The sequence below is a fragment of the Ammospiza nelsoni genome, chromosome Z, assembly GCF_027579445.1.
Source record: "Ammospiza nelsoni isolate bAmmNel1 chromosome Z, bAmmNel1.pri, whole genome shotgun sequence".
NCBI lineage: Eukaryota > Metazoa > Chordata > Aves > Passeriformes > Passerellidae > Ammospiza > Ammospiza nelsoni.
Genome location: NC_080669.1, coordinates 6,191,404 through 6,212,932, shown reverse-complemented (window position 1 = coordinate 6,212,932; position 21,529 = coordinate 6,191,404). Strand labels below are relative to the sequence as shown.

The 21,529-nt window shown below is 44.0% G+C and overlaps 1 protein-coding gene across 1 annotated transcript in view; it reads left to right on the top strand.

The window, feature by feature from the left end:
* Positions 1 to 3,295: 3,295 nt before the first annotated feature.
* Positions 3,296 to 21,529, top strand: part of LOC132086429 (neuroendocrine convertase 1-like) — a 28,374-nt gene continuing 10,140 nt past the window's right edge. The window contains exons 1-5 of the mRNA XM_059492100.1: positions 3,296 to 3,334; positions 5,459 to 5,599; positions 6,070 to 6,146; positions 8,536 to 8,624; positions 12,781 to 12,953. Of these exons, the coding sequence (XP_059348083.1) occupies positions 3,311 to 3,334; positions 5,459 to 5,599; positions 6,070 to 6,146; positions 8,536 to 8,624; positions 12,781 to 12,953 (504 nt within the window). The 5' untranslated portion in view covers positions 3,296 to 3,310. The remainder of the gene's footprint in view (positions 3,335 to 5,458; positions 5,600 to 6,069; positions 6,147 to 8,535; positions 8,625 to 12,780; positions 12,954 to 21,529) is intronic.

Here is a 21,529-nt window from a genome sequence, read left to right as displayed (position 1 = left end):
GGGATTATTTGTTTTGCCGGTGTCATTGGTGTGGACTATATGGTTACAGTACATACCCCTTTCCCACCACTCCAAATTAACAAAGGACTGAGAATTGCTCAGCTGGTGCCACTTGAGCCAAATGACTAAGGGATTACAGGTTATAAAAGGACAAGAGAGGGGAGAAAATGGTTTTGAATCCCCCGGAGGACTTACCTTACTGACTTTGAACCTTTCTGAGAGACCCAAGAAAAGGGTGGAAGTGGAATTTCAAGGACAGAAAGGATCATTTTCAGGCTTGCTCGATACTGGAGCAGATTCCAGCATTATTAGCCCTAGCCGTTCACCTCCTCTCCGGGTTCGCATGAATGAAAAATAGCTAACAGCTTTCTTACCACCTACCGTGCAATGCCTGATAAGGCAGGACATTATGGCTCAGTTGGGGGTGGTTTCAACCCTTTGGGGTAAAAGCCATTGCTTGGACCGTGGCTGGGGAACCTTATAGGGATACTAGGTGTGCTTTTAATGCTTTTGCTTATTTTACCTTGTATTTTTAATTGTATTCAAGATATGGTCAGTAGAATGATAGAAAAAACCTGGCAGACTAACCTCCTTGAGGCAAAAAAAAACAAAAACGGGGAATATGTTGCAGAATTTTGTTCAGACATGGCTTATAGAAGGGCCATGATCACATACAGCTGGTTAAAAAGTAAAAGGCAGCTGTAAGCAGCAAGTTCTCAGGCTTTTCCCTTAAACAGTAAATACCGTGTCCTTGGCTACGTGATGAGGAAAATATGGTGAAAAACATGGAGTCCTTGAAAGGGTGTTCAATAACAAGTCAACAGCAGGATGAGAAAAACAAGTATTAGCCTCAACAAGAAACTGCAGGTATTGACAACAAAGGAGAGGTTGGTGTGTAATCTGTAACCAATGATGAGCTTGGGTTTTGCAATATGTATGAACTTAACACTACTATAAAAGTGTCTAAGCTGGATCAATAAATCGGAGTTCGAGGCTCATCAATTGGATGGTTGTCTCCCTTCACTTCGTCAAGTCTCTCCCTTTTTTGGGCTTGCTGCGTCCAATGAATCTGTTACCCCGGGAGGAATGAGCGTGTTCAATGCATCATATCCTAAAATTGTAGCAGAATGGACGTGATTGTATCATATTGCTACCAGACATTATTGCATTCTTGCATTCTCAGATTCAAAGTGCTGCAGGTGATTTGCTAAATTTACTCCAATTTCCATTTTATTTACCATCCAGATTAATTCCGTGGATAAATGAGATGTAATTATGCATTATATAAGTGTATAAACGCAGAGCAATCATGTAATGCTGTGTAGTTACACAGGGACCTTTGCACTGAGGAGCTGCTCTTGTTCAGCAGCAGCCTACTTAAAAAGATTTAGATTCAACCTTTAAAAAGAGAGAGAAAAAGGGAATCCTGTTTTTGTTTTTAAAATGCCTTCATGAATTTTATGATATGTTAAGTGTGAAAGTTGTGGTAAGACTTGGCTCTAGTCTGAGTATTTATCTGCTTTCTATATTGTTTGTTGTAAAACAGATAAAGGCTGTGAATACATTGAAGGGATATAATTATCTGGTTACCTACCTTCTTCTAGTATTTGCACTAGTTTCCAAATCTACTTTCTTGCAAGTAGATTTGAATTGAGAATTTTTTTACTGCTTTATGTATCAGTGATTGGAGATTTGGCATGGGGACTTCAGCTTTTGCTGGGGGTGGATGGTTGAAACCTCACCCAGCTGCTGAGTGACAAACGTTTTGCTTGTTTGCCTGACATATGTGCTTGGGAGTTTCAGCTCATTTCCCTTCAGTGCACTTGCTCCCCGTGAAAAGAAATAACAAGCATGGAAGTTGTCAACTGCTAATTACTGTTGGGTGGTGAAGAGGTCAAGCTTTGCTGTGGGCAGGGAAGAGAGATAGAGGTAATTACTCCAATGTGTGCACAAGTATGTATGGCCTGAGATATCAGTAGAGCAGTTTAAAATACCCACACTTGCATGGGTATATTCATCTTCTATGACCAAGGTTTGTGGGGGTTTAGGACTAAATATATGGCAAAGAGAATTGTAAACATGCCTAATGCAGATACTGTTTTAGGGGATTTATGTTCTTGTAGTGAATTTTCATTAGGCTTTCATTACAAAATTGCATTTTAATCAAATCCTACTTCTTAATCATAACTTCTGAGTCACTATTATCTCATATATGGTGATAGATGTCAGGATCATAAAGCTGCTCAATCACAGTAGATAAAAGGAACAGAATCTATTCACAGCTTGAAAGTAAAAGATTGGATATAAGGCATCCTCCATGAGAGGCCTGTCACAGGATCTTGGCAATCTTACTGAACCTGTTTTCTTTGCCTGCTTGGAATTTGGGATGAAAAGGACCAACCATATCTGCATCAGAGTGATTGTACAAGGATCAACTAATAATGTTTTATTCCCTTTCCAAAGAGAGCACACAGCACAGAGAGAGGCATCATCATCAGGATTTCATCTGAACTGGGTTCAGTAATGCATTCAAGGGCAATATACATTTAAAATACAACCTAGGCCCTTAGAGACTGCTGTGCCTGTGCACAAGGGCTGTGCAACTCGTTTGAAGCTTTATGAAAGCACGCTGAAGCATTTTGGCTTTCAGTTGCTTTAAGTGGAATTATGCTGGTGATGAAGTTAGTCTAATAGTCATAGCTTGCTAATTGACCACTTTTCAAAACACCACTAGGAAGGAGACTTGGAGGTCCAGCTGGTCTGTGAGTAACAGCATCATTATGATTGCTAGACTAAAGCCAGAGACAATCTTTCTTCTTGCCTTTTCACTCCCAGTAGAGAATGAATAAATGATAAGTAGGGGAAAGAAGCAGGCTGTGGTTTTCCCTGTTTCAGTAAGCACCATTGCTTAGATGACCTTCTAGCCCTACTACATGGTTTTATTTGATGCAAAAACCTGCCGTGTGTCACTCACAGGAGTTTCTTGTTAACTTGTATTTAATGATTTTCTGTGAATTGATTCTACAGTATTGTGATTTCACCAAGTTCTCTCCCCTAAATCTCACTGCAGTACAGTTTAAATAATCCTCTTCCCTGTACTGAATGCTGCTCATTTTGCTTTAGGCACCAAAATCTCTCTGTGTGACAAAAGCCCTTATACTCCAGGTTAAGAAAGTCCCAAATTGAAGAGGTTCACTTATCATAATTTTACAAATAATTGCAGGTATCATGGGCAGAGCAGCAGTATGAAAAAAAGCGAACCAAGCGAGCCGCCGTGACAGACTCAGCTGAAAGCCTTTTCAACGACCCTATGTGGAATCAGCAGTGGTATCTGGTAAGAATTTGTTGCCCTGTGGAACTGGGGAAGGTGGTTGTGCCACCAGCTGCATTATTTTACCAGTATCAGAGTGGTTGCACAGAGGGGAATAAATTAAAAGTATCTTTTGTTAGCGTATGCTGTAAAAATGAGTGATCTCTATAAATAACATTTTCAGACAACCTTCTCTCTTCTGTGGAATGTCACTTCTACAAAGATCCTCGATCCATTACCATATCTGAAGCCGGCCATCTATTTCTTTATTAAAATTGGTAGTACAGAATACATATACCGGATTAAAACAAAAGCATCTGCATGCATGTGACAAGCACCTTCAGCTATATGAACTAGGATTTCTGTGTTAGAGGGTCTCTAAAGCTTGCTCACATGCTCAAAACCTCAGGGAAAAAAAATTTCCTGAGCTCCACAGTTTCTATCATCATGTGTCAATTGAGAAATCCACTTGATCATTTAGATTTTACATGGTTTCTTCCAAGAGCCTGTGTTTCCATTGTGCATCTAGCTGTACCTTCAGTCTAGGATTCATTGCTTTTACAGAATAGGGATGGGATTAAAGGTGGGTATAACAAATCAGAAAGAAAGGTCAAGCACAAATGGGACCTGAGTGGCTGGAAATCATTTTCCTCAGCTCATCTTGGAAAAACAATATCAAAATCTAGGCTACTTTCCTTCTTTTGAACTAGGTAAGATGAATTATAAACCACATAGCACAAAATATTTCCTCGAAGATTCCTGCAGACTTCTTTTGAACAGAAAAAATATTGTTATCTGTAAGAATTTAGCTTTTCTTAGATCCAGAATGTCTGTTTACTTCCTTGCCGGTATCCAAAAAAGCAGGACATTTCCAAGATGTCTGTATTAGACAAATACACAAATGCACACATGATTCATAAAAGGAGTCAGGGGAAAAAAAACTGACAATGTTCTGCTCTCCAGGAGATTTAGTTCCTTTTCCCACCTATTTATGGTTTTCACTACTTTTCCCTCTAGTTTTCACAGATGAGAAACAAAAACCTACTGCTTAGCCTTGTTTGCAATGAACGTTGAATTTTTCTGATTAAATGCATAAAAGAGTTAGACATTTTCTTCCAAAATATGGTTTTTTGCCTTGTAGTGAATAACTGACTATTACCTTATTTTTATGATTTGATGGCAACAGTTTTAGCTCTATCCTGTGTACCTTCACACATCACCAGGAAAAAAATATTATTTGATGGATTCAAGAGAACAAAGTTTGAAATCTCAAATAATTTCCTGAGTGGAAGTAGTCGAGTACAGATAGCAAAATATGAAAGAAATTTCCCCCCATAACAAATTTCTTTTCCTAAACCTTATATTTTATGCAGTATTTCTTTGGAAACAAAGACATACAGAAAACCTGCCATCAGCTAATGTAATTGCACACAGAGAAGGAGAAAGAAAGTGCTTCTTCTTACATCTCTGCTTTTACGGGGGCTGTAAGCATGTTTTCTAAATTATGCACTGCTCCTTTAGCATTAGAGGGGGAAAATTACCCATTTAGGAGATACTCTTCAAAAAACTTGCTGCAGAAGAGAAGGCTACACATGATTCATACTTCCAGCTGATTTACCACAGGAACACCAATGAGGGTAGTAAAGAGAAAATTGTGATTCAACACAGTTGTTGCCAACCAAACGACTACCTTAATTGTTTTACCCATTAATTATTTTGCTCTGGCTAACTTTAACATCCAAGGAGAAAATGCACTTGGAGGAACTCCAGCTCACTGCACTGCGGGCACTGTCTTGGCTCCTCATCAAATGGAAAGAACAAACATTAGCAGGTCTGATTATTAACCCAGTGTTCCAAGGTCCATCAGTGCATCCTCACCACTCCTTTCAGTTTCTGCTGCCTACTTACCAAAAATACAAGGTGTTTTTTTGGTCTGGAGTGGTCTTCAGGGATATTTGTGCAGTGCAGTAAATCTTTTAATGCCACAAGTATTTGATGAAATTAATTTTTGGTTTGTATTTGCAAAATTTGAGTGAAATACACAAGTTCTGGCTGAGATTGTTTACAGCATCTTTAGAATATGACTTTGGATCTGTTTGGTATAAATGGATAAAATACTGATATATTTGAATCCATTCTGTCCCACAGCAAGATGCAAGAATTACTCCATCCCTGCCCAAACTGGATCTCCATGTTATTCTTGTGTGGCAGAAAGGATTCACAGGAGTCATCATCACAGTCCTGGATGATGGATTGGAGTGGAATCACACTCACATCTATGCTAACTATGTAAGTTTGAGCATTAGAATGCTGTGGAATAGATTAACCAGTTGTAAATTTGATAAACAGACACTCTTCCCCAGCTCATTGTCTGTTCTGTAAGTCAGCTCCTGCAGTACAGAGACTGAAACACTTGCCTTAGGCATGATTTGGAGCCTGGTCTGTGTCACAGGAAGCTGAATGTCACTTAGCAATGGTAGCAGGGCAGATATTTTGTTGTTTTGTTTTTTCCTGCAGTAGATTTAGTTCCCAGACGCATTTGTATGTAGTGGTTTAATGATAAATTATTACAGCTCCATGAAAAAGTTATGGAATTGTTAATGGCCATCAAATTCTACCAGCTTGATTCCTGCCAATGAGGCACATCAAGTAAATAAATACAGACTCTAGAACCCATTTTGTTAGCAATTTAGAAATGCCTTTTCTAGTTGTCTGAATTAATTCTGCTTCTCCTTTTTTGTTTTTTTTTTTACATTTAGGACCCAAAGGCAAGTTACGATTTCAACGACAATGATCATGATCCCTTTCCTAGACATGACCCAACAAATGAAAACAAGTGAGTAGCCTCACAGCTGTCTGAAGAGAACAAAACATTGCAGTGTTAGTTTGTGTGTTAGAAGATACAAGCGGAGAAATTTCTGTGTAGGTGTCCTGTGGCAATTATTTTATAAGAGGAAGAATTTGTGTAACAGAATCACTGCATGCTTGAGCTTGGAAGGGACTTCTGAAGGTCATCTGCTCAAGCAGGGAGCTCTAGAGGCTTCTGCCCAGCACGATCAGGATGGCTTTTGAATATTCCAAGGAGGGAGAGGCCCCAACCTCCCCGGGCAACCTGTGGCAGTGCTTGGTTGCCCTCAATGTAAAGAATCACTATTGGATGCTCAGAAGGAGCCTCCTGTGTTCCAGTTTGCAGGACCATTCTCACATAACATTGATATAAACACTAGGATAAAATTCCTAGATGAAGAACTTCATAATTGTAATCTCCCTATGACATCATCCCTATGATGTCCTGAATTTTTTTATGCCCCATGTAAGATGCTGAGGTATTTCCGCAAGGTGAAGGGAATAACCTATTCTTGTGCCTCTGTTTGTTTCTGGAATGATACCTCCCAAAGTATATTTTTACTTCAATACTCTGCTTTCCACTGGAAATTTCAAATTAAAAAGTCTCAATGGGTCTGTCAGACCTGGGCACATCCATCATAGTCCGGTTATGGATTTTGTACATAAGAAAGAGAACAGGAGGGACCTCCCTAGAAGCTGGTACACAAAACAGTCAATTTCTTAAACAAATTAGGATGCCACTACTCTCTGCAGATAGCAAGAAACTGATGCATTGGCTCCCTGTTTCCCATCACACAATACTGTAGCATTCACAAGATAAATCATTGCATGAGGGAAAAAAAGAAAGATCAGTCTGAGGATAATATATCCATGAATAAGACATTTGAAAAATAGCATTTCTACTTTGTTGCAGTGTTATTTTAGAGAAAGAAGCCATTATCCTCTTGTTATGATTTCATTATCTCTTAAATCTACCTGTATTGTCTCTAATCTTTATTAATAAGTAAATGGAATTCAGCCCAGAAGCATTGAAGCATGTCACTGAATAAAAATCTGTAGCATTACATAATACAATGCTCTTACCTTGAGACTTATGGGAAGGATTGCTGTATTGAGGAATTAGAATCACCCATGGGGAAAAAAAATTGCATAGAAAAGAGTTTGCTACAAGAGAAAACGGGGACAATTTCAAGGCTCACTGTCACAGACATCTTTTGTGAAAAATCCTTTCTTTAGGATTTTTCCCTCTTCTAGAAAGCTGAGGCCCCAGGAAGAGAATGTAAACAATGGTTATCTGCTGCTGTGAAATGCAACAGGTGCACCTGTGATTGGCCCATTGTGGAGAGTATTATTAATAATTGGTTAGCTGAGAAAGGCCACACTGAAATAATGCCGCTGGTTAAGCTGAAGGAGAAAAGTCAGCAGTCAGCAAGCTAAAAGGAAAGGTCAGCAGTGACCTTGCTGCAACATGAGGATAGGGAGTTGAGATTAGTTCTGAAATATCCTAAGAATATGTAGAAAGTATCAAAAGTAGAACCATAGGAATGTAGAAGTAGGCGTAGATGCTGATATGTAAGCTGACCAATCCTGAGCTCAACTTTTGCAATATGTATGAAGCTCATTATTAACTGTATTTAACCCGCCGTACTAATCAATAAAATTGGGCCTGTGATGATCAAACGGATGTCTGGGTCTCCTTCCGTCGACAGCCCATGTTGCATGTTTACAATTAAGGGCCAATCAGAGACCGAGCTCTCTCTGGGACAGAATCAAAGAGATCTCCTTTGATTATTCATTCTTTTTCTATTCTTAGCATAGCAAGCTTCTCAAATTTTCTCTCTATTCCTATTAGCATAGTCATAATGTAACATATATATCATAAAATAATAAGTCCAGCCTTCTGATAATGGAATCAACATTCTCGTCTCTCTCACCCTGAAAAACCCTTGCAAGCCCAGTAACAGCTCACTTTCGGAAATCCTACATAAATGCTGTGATTTAGAAAAGGCATATCTAAATGTGTGATTAAAAAGTATTGGTATCATATTTCTGCCTGAAGACATATTTTTAACTCCATAATTTTATGCCACTTTTTCACTCTGCTGAAATACTGGTATCTTCAGTGAGATTAAAGAAAGCATTTATCGTCTCATGGAAATGTTTCTTTTGAGCATGAAGTAGGTGAATTATATTTAATGAAGCTTAGGAGAAGAAAGTATTTTTGTATCATATAGATACAACTCAAAAGCTCTTTAATAACTGCATATTGCATTAATTGAATGGAAAAGTTTGAACAAATCAAGGTCCTTGACGAGTCTTTCTGTACAATGCAACAAAGCTGTTATGATGTGTTCTTTATTCTTGCTGTATTTATTCAGGCATGGGACACGGTGTGCAGGGGAAATTGCCATGCAAGCCAACAACAGAAAATGCAGAGTTGGAGTAGCCGACAACTCCAGGGCTGGAGGTAAGGAACAAAAATAATTAGATGTCTAATGTGAATGGAAACAAGACAGATGCTGAGTATTGCCAGATACCATTAATCTGAAATATGAATGATTGGTCATTCTTGGAAAACATTTATCTTGCAGTATTATAAGCTTCAAAATCCTGTCTGGCAACAGTGCTGAGTGACACCTGTACATGACAGGATTTCTTTAATGAAGTCTGGAATTGGATTATTAATAGATAGATAGGTAGAATATGTAACAAGAGCAGCAATAGTCCAGGTAAGATGATGATGATTATGATGATAGTAATAAAATTAATAATCATAATGTTAAGAGTATCAACAACAATTACTAATATTACCAACAACAAAAATAACAGCAACAACTTATAATTTACCTGGAGTTAAGACAGTATCTTTTAAGGAATGAAGGACTAATTACTTTTTATTGTTTATCCAGGGAAGGAGAGGGATTCAGTGGAGTGAAAGTAGGAGTACACAAAATTATACCCATCAATATTTGCAGCATATTGTTTCCATTTACACAATCACATTCAAAAGTTCATGTCAGCCAAGTCATGCAAACTGCTGTCCTTTTTGTTTCAACACCTTCCTTCTCTACTTCACCACAAGTTAAATTTGAAAACAAGTAAAGTCTTTCTTGCCCACCAATCAATATTGTTATTTTGCTTTTTAATCAGTGACTCAATCTGCTAGTTATTTATGAAATTATCATGATGCAGGTATCAGTTGCAAATGGTTATTTAGCTCAGAGAAAGTTATTTGTACAGTCCTCCTTTTTCCATTATTCCCTCTTTTTCCTTTTAAACGATGGGATGATGAGTGGCAATTGACACCCATAACTGTCGTTCCCACCATTTCAGCGTGGTGTTTCCTTGGCTCCCAGTCACTCCACTGAGCTGTCATGGATGTCAGTTTTGCAGTTTGCCATTGCCATAATGCATTATGCTGTCATGATCTGTTTAAATAAAATATCTCACTCATAATATGAAGACGTCAGATTTTCAAAGGAAGGCAAAATGGATGAAGCTGCAAAGATGTCTGAACTCCCACTGTGCCCATATTTTAAGGCTCTTGCATCTACTGAGGAGATTCTTCCACAGCTATTTGCATGTGATCCGTGCTCATTTGCAAATGCAAACTACAGATCTGTGCAGGATGATTTATCTAGGAAAGGGAAATAACAGGAGGAAAAGCAGTCTAGCAATCCATATTACCCAGCAAGCAACATACATTTGGGTGGGGGAGGAGGAGGAATGGGAAAGTTGAAAGAAATTGTGAGCTGTTAGATGTGACCAGGCTGATTAACACCCAGACAGGGGTGTAAGAAAAATATGTTCAAAGAGCAGTGGAAGATAAGAGAAGTCTTTAAAAGATTCACATAAATTTGGAGAGGCTAAACACTGGAAGCTTTTTTGATAATCCAAGCTCTACAGGATTCATTTCTCCAGAGGCTGGTTTTCCCCGTTTTTTTTTTTGTTTGTTTGTTTGTTTGTTTGGGGGTTTTTTGTGTGTTTTTTTTGTTTTGTTTTTAATCCATGAAATGACACATTTCTGGAAATGCACACTTGTACTTGACATTTGTTCAGGATGACTCCATTAAGTGGCTGTGTGCTTGTAGCAGTTGCCATTTTGGACAAATCCAGTGGTCCACAACCACTTCTCTCTGATTGTCAGCAATATCTGCTTCAGGGAAAGAAACCCTGACAATGTGGAACACCTTGCTCTCCAGCCTTCAGCATCACTGGTTGGTTTAACTTCACCTTGAGGGGTAAAACAAAACATTCCATTGATATTTTTTTTGTTGTTGTTGTTTTTTTTTCTGTGAAAGTACTGAGTTTAACAATCCTGAATGTTCTCTCTGGTCACATCAATGCCTGGCACTATTCTGCAGCACGGACTAGCCTCTCCTGTACTTTGTGGCTGTGAGTACCATGGGCTTCTCTGTGCACTGTGTGAAGAAAAAATACTCTTCATGCCAGTCTTCAAAGTGACACCTTTCAGTGCCCTTTAACATTTGCCTCTTGGTCTTTGTACAGCTGAGAAATGTGTGTCGATCACCTCCGGTAAATCAGAGTATTTTCGTGCATACCTGACCGTACCACTGTGTTATGATATTTCCATGGTGCTGCCATGGAAATTAAATTAAGAAGCTCCATTTTACAAAGGACTGGGCTGAGAGTTCGTGCACGGTGGCGTGTTGCTAAAAATAGCCCTTCTGCCAGGCAGATACATATATGTGTGTGTCTGAAATTGCCTGGGGCTTTGCCTGCTTTTGATTTTGTGGGACTGATGATGGGAGCAAGAATAGAAAAGAGTTTAGGCAAGAGGACGTAATTGGAATCTCCTTACGGGAATATCACTGCAGTCATCCAATCCCCGAGTTGACTTGAGCAATCAGGATTTCTGACAATCAGGAAGGCAAGGCAGTGATTTTTTTTCCTTGAGCTGTTTTCATCAGTGTGGAGTCATTGTTCTTGGGCGTTTTCTGGTTTTTGTTTTGTTTTGTTTTGTTCTGTTTTCCCCTTATTACATTATTTATCTGCAGACCTGTCTGTCTTTTTCTGTGGGAAGTATGTGCACACTACTCCTCCTCACGTTCCCACCATCTCATTTTGTATTGCAAGCTCTCACCTGGGGCTTGCAGCCGCTTTCACACAGGCAGATCTTTGCTTGGCATGAGAGAATCTGGAAATTCTGAGCCGACAGGAAAAAAAAGAGTAATCAAACCATTCTGAGTTTAAGACAATCCTGGGTAAGTGGTGTTTTTAGTACCTGAGGCACAGGATATACCTCAGTGGGTTTCCCAGCTTTGTGAGTGATAGTGGAGCAGCTGTGGTAGAGAGGATTAACTCCTTTTTCTGACTTTAACACTAATGAATATGAAATAATAAAGCTCAGCTTTATCTCGGAGGTATTAGGAGTATTAAGAGGTCAGTCTTTCAGGAAAATAATTATGCTTGCAGTCTTTCTTTCCTCTGCTTTATAGCATGAAAAAAAAAGAAGAAGACACCTAGCTACAAGGTTAAGTTTGGAGGTTTTTTGTTGTGGGGTATTTTTGTTTTTTTTTTTAATGGAATGACTACATTTTGCCTGCTGAGCTTTGGCAAAATTCCCGTTTTGTGGAAATACCAGAAAATGAGTAGTCATAATTCACCAACTGCCAGCAATGGTGCAGCTGCTGTAGTACTAACCTGCCAAATCCAAGGGAACCCAGACATTTTTATTGCTTGTAAACACAGGCTGAATCCTGACTGAGGTGACTCATATTGCTGCTGTTGCTGTGAGAGCCATGCCACAGTGGGAATTTTGCCAGATTTCTGCTTTTTCTGCTGTCTTCCAGCATTGGGCAGTAGTAGCAGCCCCACTGCAGAGCTGTGGCTTTGCACAGCAAAGGATCCAGTGCAGATGAACAACTGCCTGCACCTGAATTTTAAGTACCACTGAGTTTCAGGTTTGCTCTGAAGGAGATTAGATCATGCAGCTCCTAATAAATTGTTAATGTCTAGATATCTCTGGATTGCTTACAGCAGAAAAAAAACGTGGCAGAGGAAAAACAGTGAGTTGTTTTGTTTTTTCTGTGGTGAAGGTTGAAGAGCTGGTGAAACTGCAATGTCACAGAGACAGCAAAACCTTTAAGGACTGCTAGGGACAAGTGCTTTGGTCAGAACGTTCAGAATTACACCTTGAACTAAAACTCCTAGAACTCTTACAGACAAATATAATGTTGATAAAACCTATTTAATTTCAGCGGCATTTTAGCTGTTTGAGAAGTCTTTGTTGCAGATCTAAGAGAGAAGGAGGAAGAAGAAAGAGAATGCAATAAGAAAAAAGCAGGAACAGTAAGCAAGATCTCTTCTTTGGTCTCTGTAGAAGGAACAAAAAAAAAACAAATAGGAGACTAAGAAGATTTTAAGGGGTTTGTGGTGGGATTTTTGTACAAAAACACTGAGCTTTGCCAATAAAATCTAACTGCACTGTTTTACATTGACAGGAGCTCTCTTCAATACTTTTTATGTGAACAGCAGTTGGCTGTGGTTGCAGCACTTAAGGCTTAATTTTACTGGAAACATTAAAACCGGTTAACTAAGACAAGGAGGAGGGAACAGAAAGTAAATTCAGTCTGCTTCTGGGTTTTTTTTTCCCTGTGAAGGTATATGGATGCTGGACGGAATAGTCACGGATGCTATTGAGGCCAGTTCAATCGGTTTCAACCCAGAACATGTGGATATTTACAGTGCAAGCTGGGGCCCTAATGATGATGGCAAAACTGTGGAGGGGCCTGGGAGACTGGCACAGAAGGCTTTCGAGTATGGGATAAACCAGGTATGATACTTCAGGGGAAAATAAAGCAAAAAAATTTAGCAGAGAAGAGGGTTTTAAAATGGTTGACACCAGAGAAGAAATGAAATAGGTTTGTGCTGTTTTGCTTAAATATATTTGAATAGGTATAATGTATTTTAATAGTGCAGGTGAGAGAAATTTCCAGCCAGAAAGGACTTTTGAGAAAACACCATTAGGGCTTTCTAAACTGGTTTTTAGCTGCTAGTCTCCATGGATAACCTTTTTTTTTTTACACCCTTAATTTTGCTGCCTTGGTCTCACCTACCACCATTCTCTGCTGCTTGTTTTACACTGAACAGTAATTGGATTTCTGCACTGGAAACCCATACAATTTAATACAAATTCCTGCTTCATGAATAATTTGCTATGTGAAATAGTGATGCATTTTAGCACCCTGTGGATGAGCTTGTATTGCGCTAATTGCATTAATTTATAAATTGGTGCATGTCATGATCCAATTAAAATGAATATAGTACAAATGCATGATGAGGAGTACAGGGAGAAATATTTTTACGGGTTTCTTTTTTTCATGTTACACTCTTTGGATCTGTTGGGTGATAAATAGGGTACAAACTGAGAGCTGCCATGAATTTATTAGTCAATTTTCTAGCTCTTGCCAGTGAGGTGAAAAGATATCTAAAGATGGAGACGTACTAATAAAGAGAGGAAGAGTGAATCATAGATGGGAGAAGAGAGAAATAGCTTGAAGGACAAACAAAAAGAAAATTTTGTATAAAGGGCAATTAACATCATTAGGCAGAAGAAGAAAAAAAGAGAACAATTTAAATGCTGTCCGCTGACAAAGACAATATGAGGGAAAAATGGAGACAGAGTAGAGAGCTTGTAACAGGTTATATACCCATAAGTGTTGTAGTGTGTTTTGTTAGTTTATTTAATTGCTCACCCATTTTCTGTATTGTTCCCCACCCTGTTTGATAATGGTTCTGCCCTCCCTGTTTTTCCCGCCACAGACTTGTCTATTATGTTGTTCCCATGGCAACTCGCGCCACTGGGGTTGTCAGTCCTTTTAGTTATATAATTCCTCCTCCCCCTAATACCCTTAAATGTACACTTGTTTCTCTTCCCTGGGCCCAGTCAATCACCCCCACTCCTCCTATTTTACCAGAATCATCTTCCCTAGGGGGGTTATGATTGGCTGTGGTCTCGGGGCCCCTCCTTTACATTGTATTGATTGGGTTTTCCCTAATGCCTGTTATGTTAGGTTCACCTCCATGTTCTCCCTTATTGGTTCTGTGTAAACCCCTCCCTGAAACACCCTCTCCCTCTATAGCCTTGTTCCACCCTCCATTCCTGGTCTCTCCCTGGTTGTTGTCTTGGGCATCACAATAAACCCGACTTGACCCCATCGAGAGTCCAGCTCCTTATTTCCCGTCATGGTGGCAGCGAGACCAGTCCGCAGTGAGCACAGCCCAAGGCCTCCTGACGCCCAGGGGTACTCGCATTGGATTGCAGCTGGGTGTCAGCCTACCCTCTGCTAGCCGGACACTGACCTCCAAGGCCAGATACACCTCGCCGCAGATTGGCGCCCAATGTGGGGCCCGGCTGCACTTCTGAACAGCTGGACGCCAGACCACCGGACCCCGCAGACTGGATTTATAATTCCTTTTGGCCGCCAAGCTACCCCTGGTAGTAGCAGACCCCGTTCTAGGGGTAGTGCTCCCAGGGGACCCGAAGCCGCAACTCCCCACCCCTCAGGAGGGCTTCGGCGACGGGAACCACCTGCCCGAGTTTTGTTTGCACCACCACTAGACCAGGTAAGCCCCGGACTCGGTGGAGTTTCCCTGGGAGTCCATGCCCTGCATTGGGGACCGCTCTCGACCCTCCTTCCCTTAAGGGCTGATCCCCAGGCAGTGTTTCTTTCCCTCACTGCTCTTCTTCTTGGGGCAGTCCTCACCCCTTTTGTTTTTTGTTTTTCCTTTCCTGTGGGGTCTGTATCCCCAGACTTGGGGCCAGATGCCACCACCCTACATCCCTTCTTTCCCTTCGTTGAAACCCCAGACTTGGGGACAGCGGGGGGAGCAGGGGCCAGCTGTGTGTGTCTCATTTTAGTTTTAGTTTTCCTTGGGTGGGTGGAGTTTTCCACCATGGGATCTTGCTCCTCCTAAGGCGACCTTGTCTAGGGTACCTTAGGAGAACCATGGGTGGAGGGTAGAGCAAATGCCAGAAAGGAGTTTATTATGTTGTAAAAGATTTGGTACTTGGGGGAGAGTTTTCTGCCCCCAAGAAAGAGTTGAAGTTGTTGGTTAAATGGACTTTTTCTCATTTTCCCGAAGTTACCCCAGAAATTGTAAGAGAGCCACAGTTTTGGGCAGCCGTTCTGGCAAAATGAGATAGCTAAGTTAATTCCGGGGAAACACAACTATCTCTTGTGGCGTATTGGGCGGGCAAAGTGTTAACTACGCTGCGCCCGCCCGGGAAATTGAGCAAAAGCCCATCCTATTCTAGTTTGCTCCCCAGTTCTCCCAGTTGTCGTGCCCCTACCCCTCATTCCTTACCCTCTTCCCCCAGGCAGGAGCCCTCGAGAGGGATTTTAAAGGCCAGCAAGAAGCAGGGGGACCATCTCGCCCCTGCTCCCTCTCGACCAGCTCGGCCTCCTCCTCTGAAGGGTCTTGGCCAGACTCTTCGGAGCCCTCTTCCCGATCCCTCTGTTCCTCTCCCCAAGTCCCCAGTTGTATCTCCAAAGGTTGTAAGGTTTGCTGATGTTACCCAAGATGGCTCCCATGGAGCCCAAAATGGCAGAGACTGCATGGTCTTTCCCGCCTTTACCCCTTCTTCTACCCAAAATCCCTTTCTTCCAAAAGACAACCCCTTCCTTTCCCCTGACCCGTCCTCTTTTACCGTTGCTCCACCCTCAGTTCCTCCCTCTGTTCCACCCTTTTCTCCACCCTCGGCTTCTCCCTCGGCTCCGCCCCCTACTCCACTTATTGCTCTGCCCCCAGTTAACCCCTCCCCAACTCCTCCTCCATAATCTGCTCCACCTTCAAGCTCCACCCAGAAGGCGGAGAGAACTAATTTGCCCCGCCCAAGCCGGTGCCCCGCCTCAGCGCCAGGCCACGCCTCAACCTCCTCCACTTCCGGTTCCCACACTCCTCCTTCTGGTTCCCACAGTTTGCGTTCCGGGGGAAGGGGTGGGGGTGGATGACCGGAAGCTAGGGCAAGCGCCTTTATTGGAAGCTGCCCTGGTCATATACCACCTCAGCAGTGAGGGGGGCTCTCTGGCCCAATGGGTGCCTTTAGCACAAGCCCAGATTAAGGAACTGTGCAAGGCCCAGAGGGAGTTTTCCCGGGAATCTGAGTATTTCCGGGGGCTCCTTCGTTCGGTCCTTGCGCAGGGAGATCTGGTACCTGAAGACCTGAGAGCCCTCTTCTCTAGCCTTTTAGGCCCTATGGAGTTTAGGGTCTGGGTGGCTGAGTGGGGGAGGGAGATTGTGGAGGTTCTCCCAACGCTTTGGGGGAATCCTACCACATCTCATGACGCGGATGGCACTCAGGTGCTCTGTGAAGAACTTCTGGTGGGAACAGGGACTTGGGGAAGTGGGGCGGCGCAGGCAAGTGCACTATTCCCTCAGCAGCTTTCAGAGACTGGCAAGGCGGCAGGGCAGGCCTTCTATAAACTTGCTTCTGTCACCTCTCAATATGAGGCAGAGGAAATTAGACAGGGACCACAGGAACCTTACCTTGCGTTCGTAGAACGTCTCTATCAGTTTGTGGGTGCAGATGTTCCAGGAGACAAGGAAAGGGAAGAAGTGTTAAGACAGATGGCCTACCGGAACGCCAATGCGGCGTGTAGGGAGGCCATCCGGTCCCTCCCTCTGAGCCCACAGCCGACCATCGAGAAGATGATTGAGGCGTGCGCAAGGAAGGTTCCCCTGCAAGACCCCAAGGCTCGCCTCTGCTGAACATCAGTCGCCTTTGCCAAACTGCCATTCGAGGAATTCCCAGAAGCCGAAGCTGCAGCCACCAGTGGACCATTAACACCGGGTCCAGCAGGAGGACCACGGCCACCCATCCCTGCCACCTGTACAGGAAGATGGGGCACTGGATGCCGCAGTGTCCCATGAGGCAAAAGTTCCTGGAATGTAGGAGGAAGGAGGAGGAGGGAGAAAAACAACAAAAAAACTAGTCGTTGAGCACAGCCCCTCCCTGCACGATGACAGAAATGTGGCGGGCACAGTAACATCTGGCGGGGAGGGGGGAAAGAAGGGAGAGCCACCACACGCCCTACCGGACTTGTCGTATTTAATATCGGACTTGACAAATTGCACCTGTGGTATTCCACCCCAACCTGCACTTACCACCTGGTTGTCTGCTTCCCCATACAGGCTGCAGCTCACTAGAGAAATTCACCTCCCTAATAGTGATATTCAGCTGGTGTCTGCTGACCTCCAACATTCCGGTCGCTGGAGGAAGTTAGGACGTTGCAGGTGGACCATTGTCGGGGACACAAAGCACACACAGCAAGACCTTTACATCGTCCCAGGACTGGTCACCACAGACCAGGACAGTTTCGCGGTAGGGCTGTACTGTGTCTGACCCCCACTTTTCCTCCCCAAAGGTCAGGTCATCGCCCAGGCCATCCCAGTTCCACATGAGACTCACTGGACCAAGTCATCTGAAGATTCATCACCTCCGACAGTGGCCTGGGCGCAAGTAGTGGGGAGGGAGAAGCCCCGCCTAACATGTCAACTCTCGTTGGGCGGGGACTGTAAAATCATAAGGGGTCTTATAGACACAGGGGCAGATGTGACGATCATTCCGTCTCAGAAGTGGCCATCACATTGGGGCTTGCAGAACGCAGCCAGAACCATTCAAGGTGTAGGAGGGCTCCAATTGGTGAAACAATCTAGGAGCATTGTGGAAATTACAGGGCCAGACGGGCACTTGGCTCCAGTACGTCCGTTCGTAGTGGATTACACCGAGCTTCTCTGGGGGAGAGACCTAGCCCAGTGGGGAGCCAAAACTGACCTTCCAGAGGCTCCCCAGGTTTTTTGGGCAGTGGCCACTGAGGAGCACCAGACCTGGAAGCTGGAATGGCAGACTGATGAACCAGTACAGGTCTTGCAGTGGCCACTTAACAAACAAAAATTGAAGGCACTCACCGAGCTCATTCAGGAGGGCAACTTAGGGGCAACATAGTGGAGACTATGTCTCCCTGGAATTCTCCAGTCTTTGTAATCAAGAAGCCCAACAAAGATAAGTGGCGGCTCCTGACCGACCTCCGCCAAATTAATGCACATATTCTAGACATGGGGTCTCTCCAACCAGGGATGCCCTCCCCAGCAATGCTCCCCCAAAATTGGAATCTGGCTGTTATCGATATCAAAGACTGCTTCTTCCAAACTCCTCTACACCCTGATGATGCCCCGCGTTTCGCTTTCACAGCTCCCTCCATCAACCGTGAGTCCCCAGCCAAGCGCTATCACTGGTGGGTCCTCCCACAGGGAATGAAGAATTTGCCGGTGATCTGTCAGTGGTATGTCGCTTCTCTGCTGTTCCCCATTCATACAGCCCTCGGGGATGCCGTCGTGATACATCACTACATGGACGACATCCTCGTTTGGGCACCCGAGGATGATCTGCTTGCCCATGCGCTTGACCTAAAAACCAATGCGTTGGTTGCTGCAGGGTTTGAGCTCCAGCAGGACAAGATTCAAAGGATGCCACCTTGGAGGTACCTGGGCCTTGAAATCACAAAGTGGACCATTGTGCCGCAAAAATTGGCAATTCGGACTAAAGTCCAGACTCTAGCGGATGTTCACCAGCTGTGTGGGTCTTTAAATTGGGTGAAACCCTGGCTGGGTATATCCAGCGAAGACCTGGCCCCCCTTTTCAATTTGTTGAAAGGGGGAGAGGGGCTTAGTTCCCCTAGGAGTCTCACCCCAGAGGCTCGGTTAGCACTGGAAAGGATCCAAAAAGCTATTTCGGCCAGGCAGGCCCACCACTACCATCCGGGCCTGCCATTCAAATTTATCATACTGGGAAAGTTGCCACACCTCCATGGCATTATCCATCAGTGGGACAGAAGCCTGAAGGACCAGGGCTGAAGAGATAAGCTTTTAATCATAGAGTGGGTCTTTCTCAGCCACCATTGGTCCAAAAGAATGACAAGGCCACAGGAGCTGGTAGCCGAACTGATCCTCAACGCAAGATTGAGGATCAATCTTCCTTGAGGAAAGGAAAATTAAATAAGCTCTGATAAACTTGCCTTTTTTTTATTTTTTAAGACATTTTTTTCTAGAAATGATGAGGATCAAACAGCAGCATATAGAAAAAGTTACTCATTGAACCCATACTCTGTTTTTAACTTGAGAACCTGAGGAAAGCTGCTGTATCAGGAGCACTAAACCTAGGCCAATGAGATCAAGAGTTGGGCTGTAGGGTGAGCAGTGGGATATTGCAAATAGCGGGTTTATTCTGTCTCTGTCTGTCGCAGACATTTCTCCACAGAAATCCTTTCTTTCAGATTTCTGCTTCTTCGGGAGGCCAGAGGCCCCCGAAGAGAAGGTAAACAATTATTATCAGCTGCTGGGGAATGCAACAGGAACACCTTGATTGGCTCATTTTCTATGTTTATAATTAAGAGCCAATCACCAGTGCAAGCCAGGGGACTGAGTCCTTGGCCACAGCTTTGTTGTGGATTCTTTTCTATCTATTCTTAGCTTAGCTAGCAGCTCTGCAAAACCTCTCTCTATATTCTTATTAGTATAACTATAATGTATTATATATATATCTTAATAAATCAAGCCTTCTGATCAAGATACAAGATTCACCGTCTCTCTCTCACCAGCTGCACCCACACAGGTGCGGTAATATCTGGTGACCCCTCGTGTAAGAGCAAAGATTAATCTGATAAGACCAGAGGAGCAAAATTGCTGCACTGAGTAAAAATCCTGTATGTGTAGCATTTGAGGGTTGCTCTGAAGTGACCTCAGAAAGTGGATTCAAGCCAGGAGCTGAAGAACCGACGATCCTGGTTTGGACAGAGTTCACAGCCAAGGCTGACCACAAAGAGAACTTTCTTCTGGAAAACCATCATGAAAGATGATGGAAAAGAGCAGCAGACCTGTGGAGCTGGCCAGAGCAAGCTGGATTCTTGAAAAAGGTACTGTTCACTTTTCTATCCCTGAGGGTTCAGCCGCAAGAAAATTATGGCTGTTTATATGGGGGAGATACCCTTTGAAGTACGTGGTTCATTTTACTCCTTCAGAGAAGAAACTCATGGCCCTCTGGAAATATTGGTGCAGGGAAGACGGTTTCCTTTTGTCAGAAACAGATATCTATGAATTCTTTCGATGGGCAAAGCTTTTTGGGTTCTTTGCTGATGTCTTATATACTTTAGATGTTTTTGTCTGGGAGTGCATGGACTCCATTATCCAGCGTGTCTACATTGAGGGACGCGTGTTGCCTTCTATCTACCCAGCATTTATAAAGCTTTTCCCAGTCCTGAAACACAGAGCAGCTTGTTTTCAATGGATCTCTAATTGTTATGGCCAGGCTCCGTTTCCACCGCCCTTGGCAGAAGACCCGGTGGGTGATGACTTTGGGCTTTTTTCCCCCCACTGCTTCGCGGCGGGGGGGGCTGAAACTTCGCGGCCCGAAGAAGTTTTTTTTACTCTTGCTCCGGAGCATGCTCAGATGGAGTCTCCTCCTCCCCCCCCTTCTCTCTCTCCGGGGGGATGGGAGCGGCCGCTCAAGCCACAGCCGGCCTCTCAGACTCCGCCTTCAGACATGGGGGCGGCACCGGTCTCTGAGGTTTCCTCCATGGCCCTGCTAGAGCTGTCACTCCAGGAGATCCCGTCTCCGCCTCTCCAGGCGGTCCCGCCCGCGGTTTCACCGGCCTCCCTGCCCCCGCCAGAGCCTGTGTCGGAGAAGGCAGAAGAGACAGCGCTTTTGGTGATTGACCTGTTGCTAAGCAACAGCGACGCTCCGCCGCTTCTCCCGGCTCTGCTGCTGCCGTGCCTGCTGCCGCTTTCAGAGCCAAGGGACGCGGCGGCGGCGTGTTCCCGCGCATCCCCGCCGCTTCAAGCAAAGACAGTCCCAGAGTCAGCGGCAGAAAACGCCGTTGAACCTGCGGGACCCTCGGAGCAGCTCGCGGCGGATCCCACGCTCAGCGCGGTTCCCTCCCCAGTTTCGGCTCCCTCCCCGCTGCTTCCACCGGACATCCCAGCAGTCGCCCCGGCGGGGGGTCTCTCCTTCCATGGAGCGGGGGCTGCCCGCCAGCTGACTGTTGTGGCAGTCCAGCTGCCTGTTTTTAAGATCAGCATTCTCGGCGGTTTGGGGGGTGGTTTTTCGGGGATTGTCCCATGGAGGCCGCCGCCTCTCTTGTGTCCTAGTGGCATGGGGGGGCAGGTGCATCCAGAGAGTTCTGCCTTTGATCCCCAGCCCGGAGGGGATGGGGATGATGCCACGGGGCGGATGAGAGACAAACCCGATGCATTGCAGAGGGAGAGGGCACAGTTGGAGGAGACCATAGCTGTTTTGCTGTGGGAAACGAACATCTCCAGACCCCAGATGGGATTGCTGGGGAAGGCTTCTAT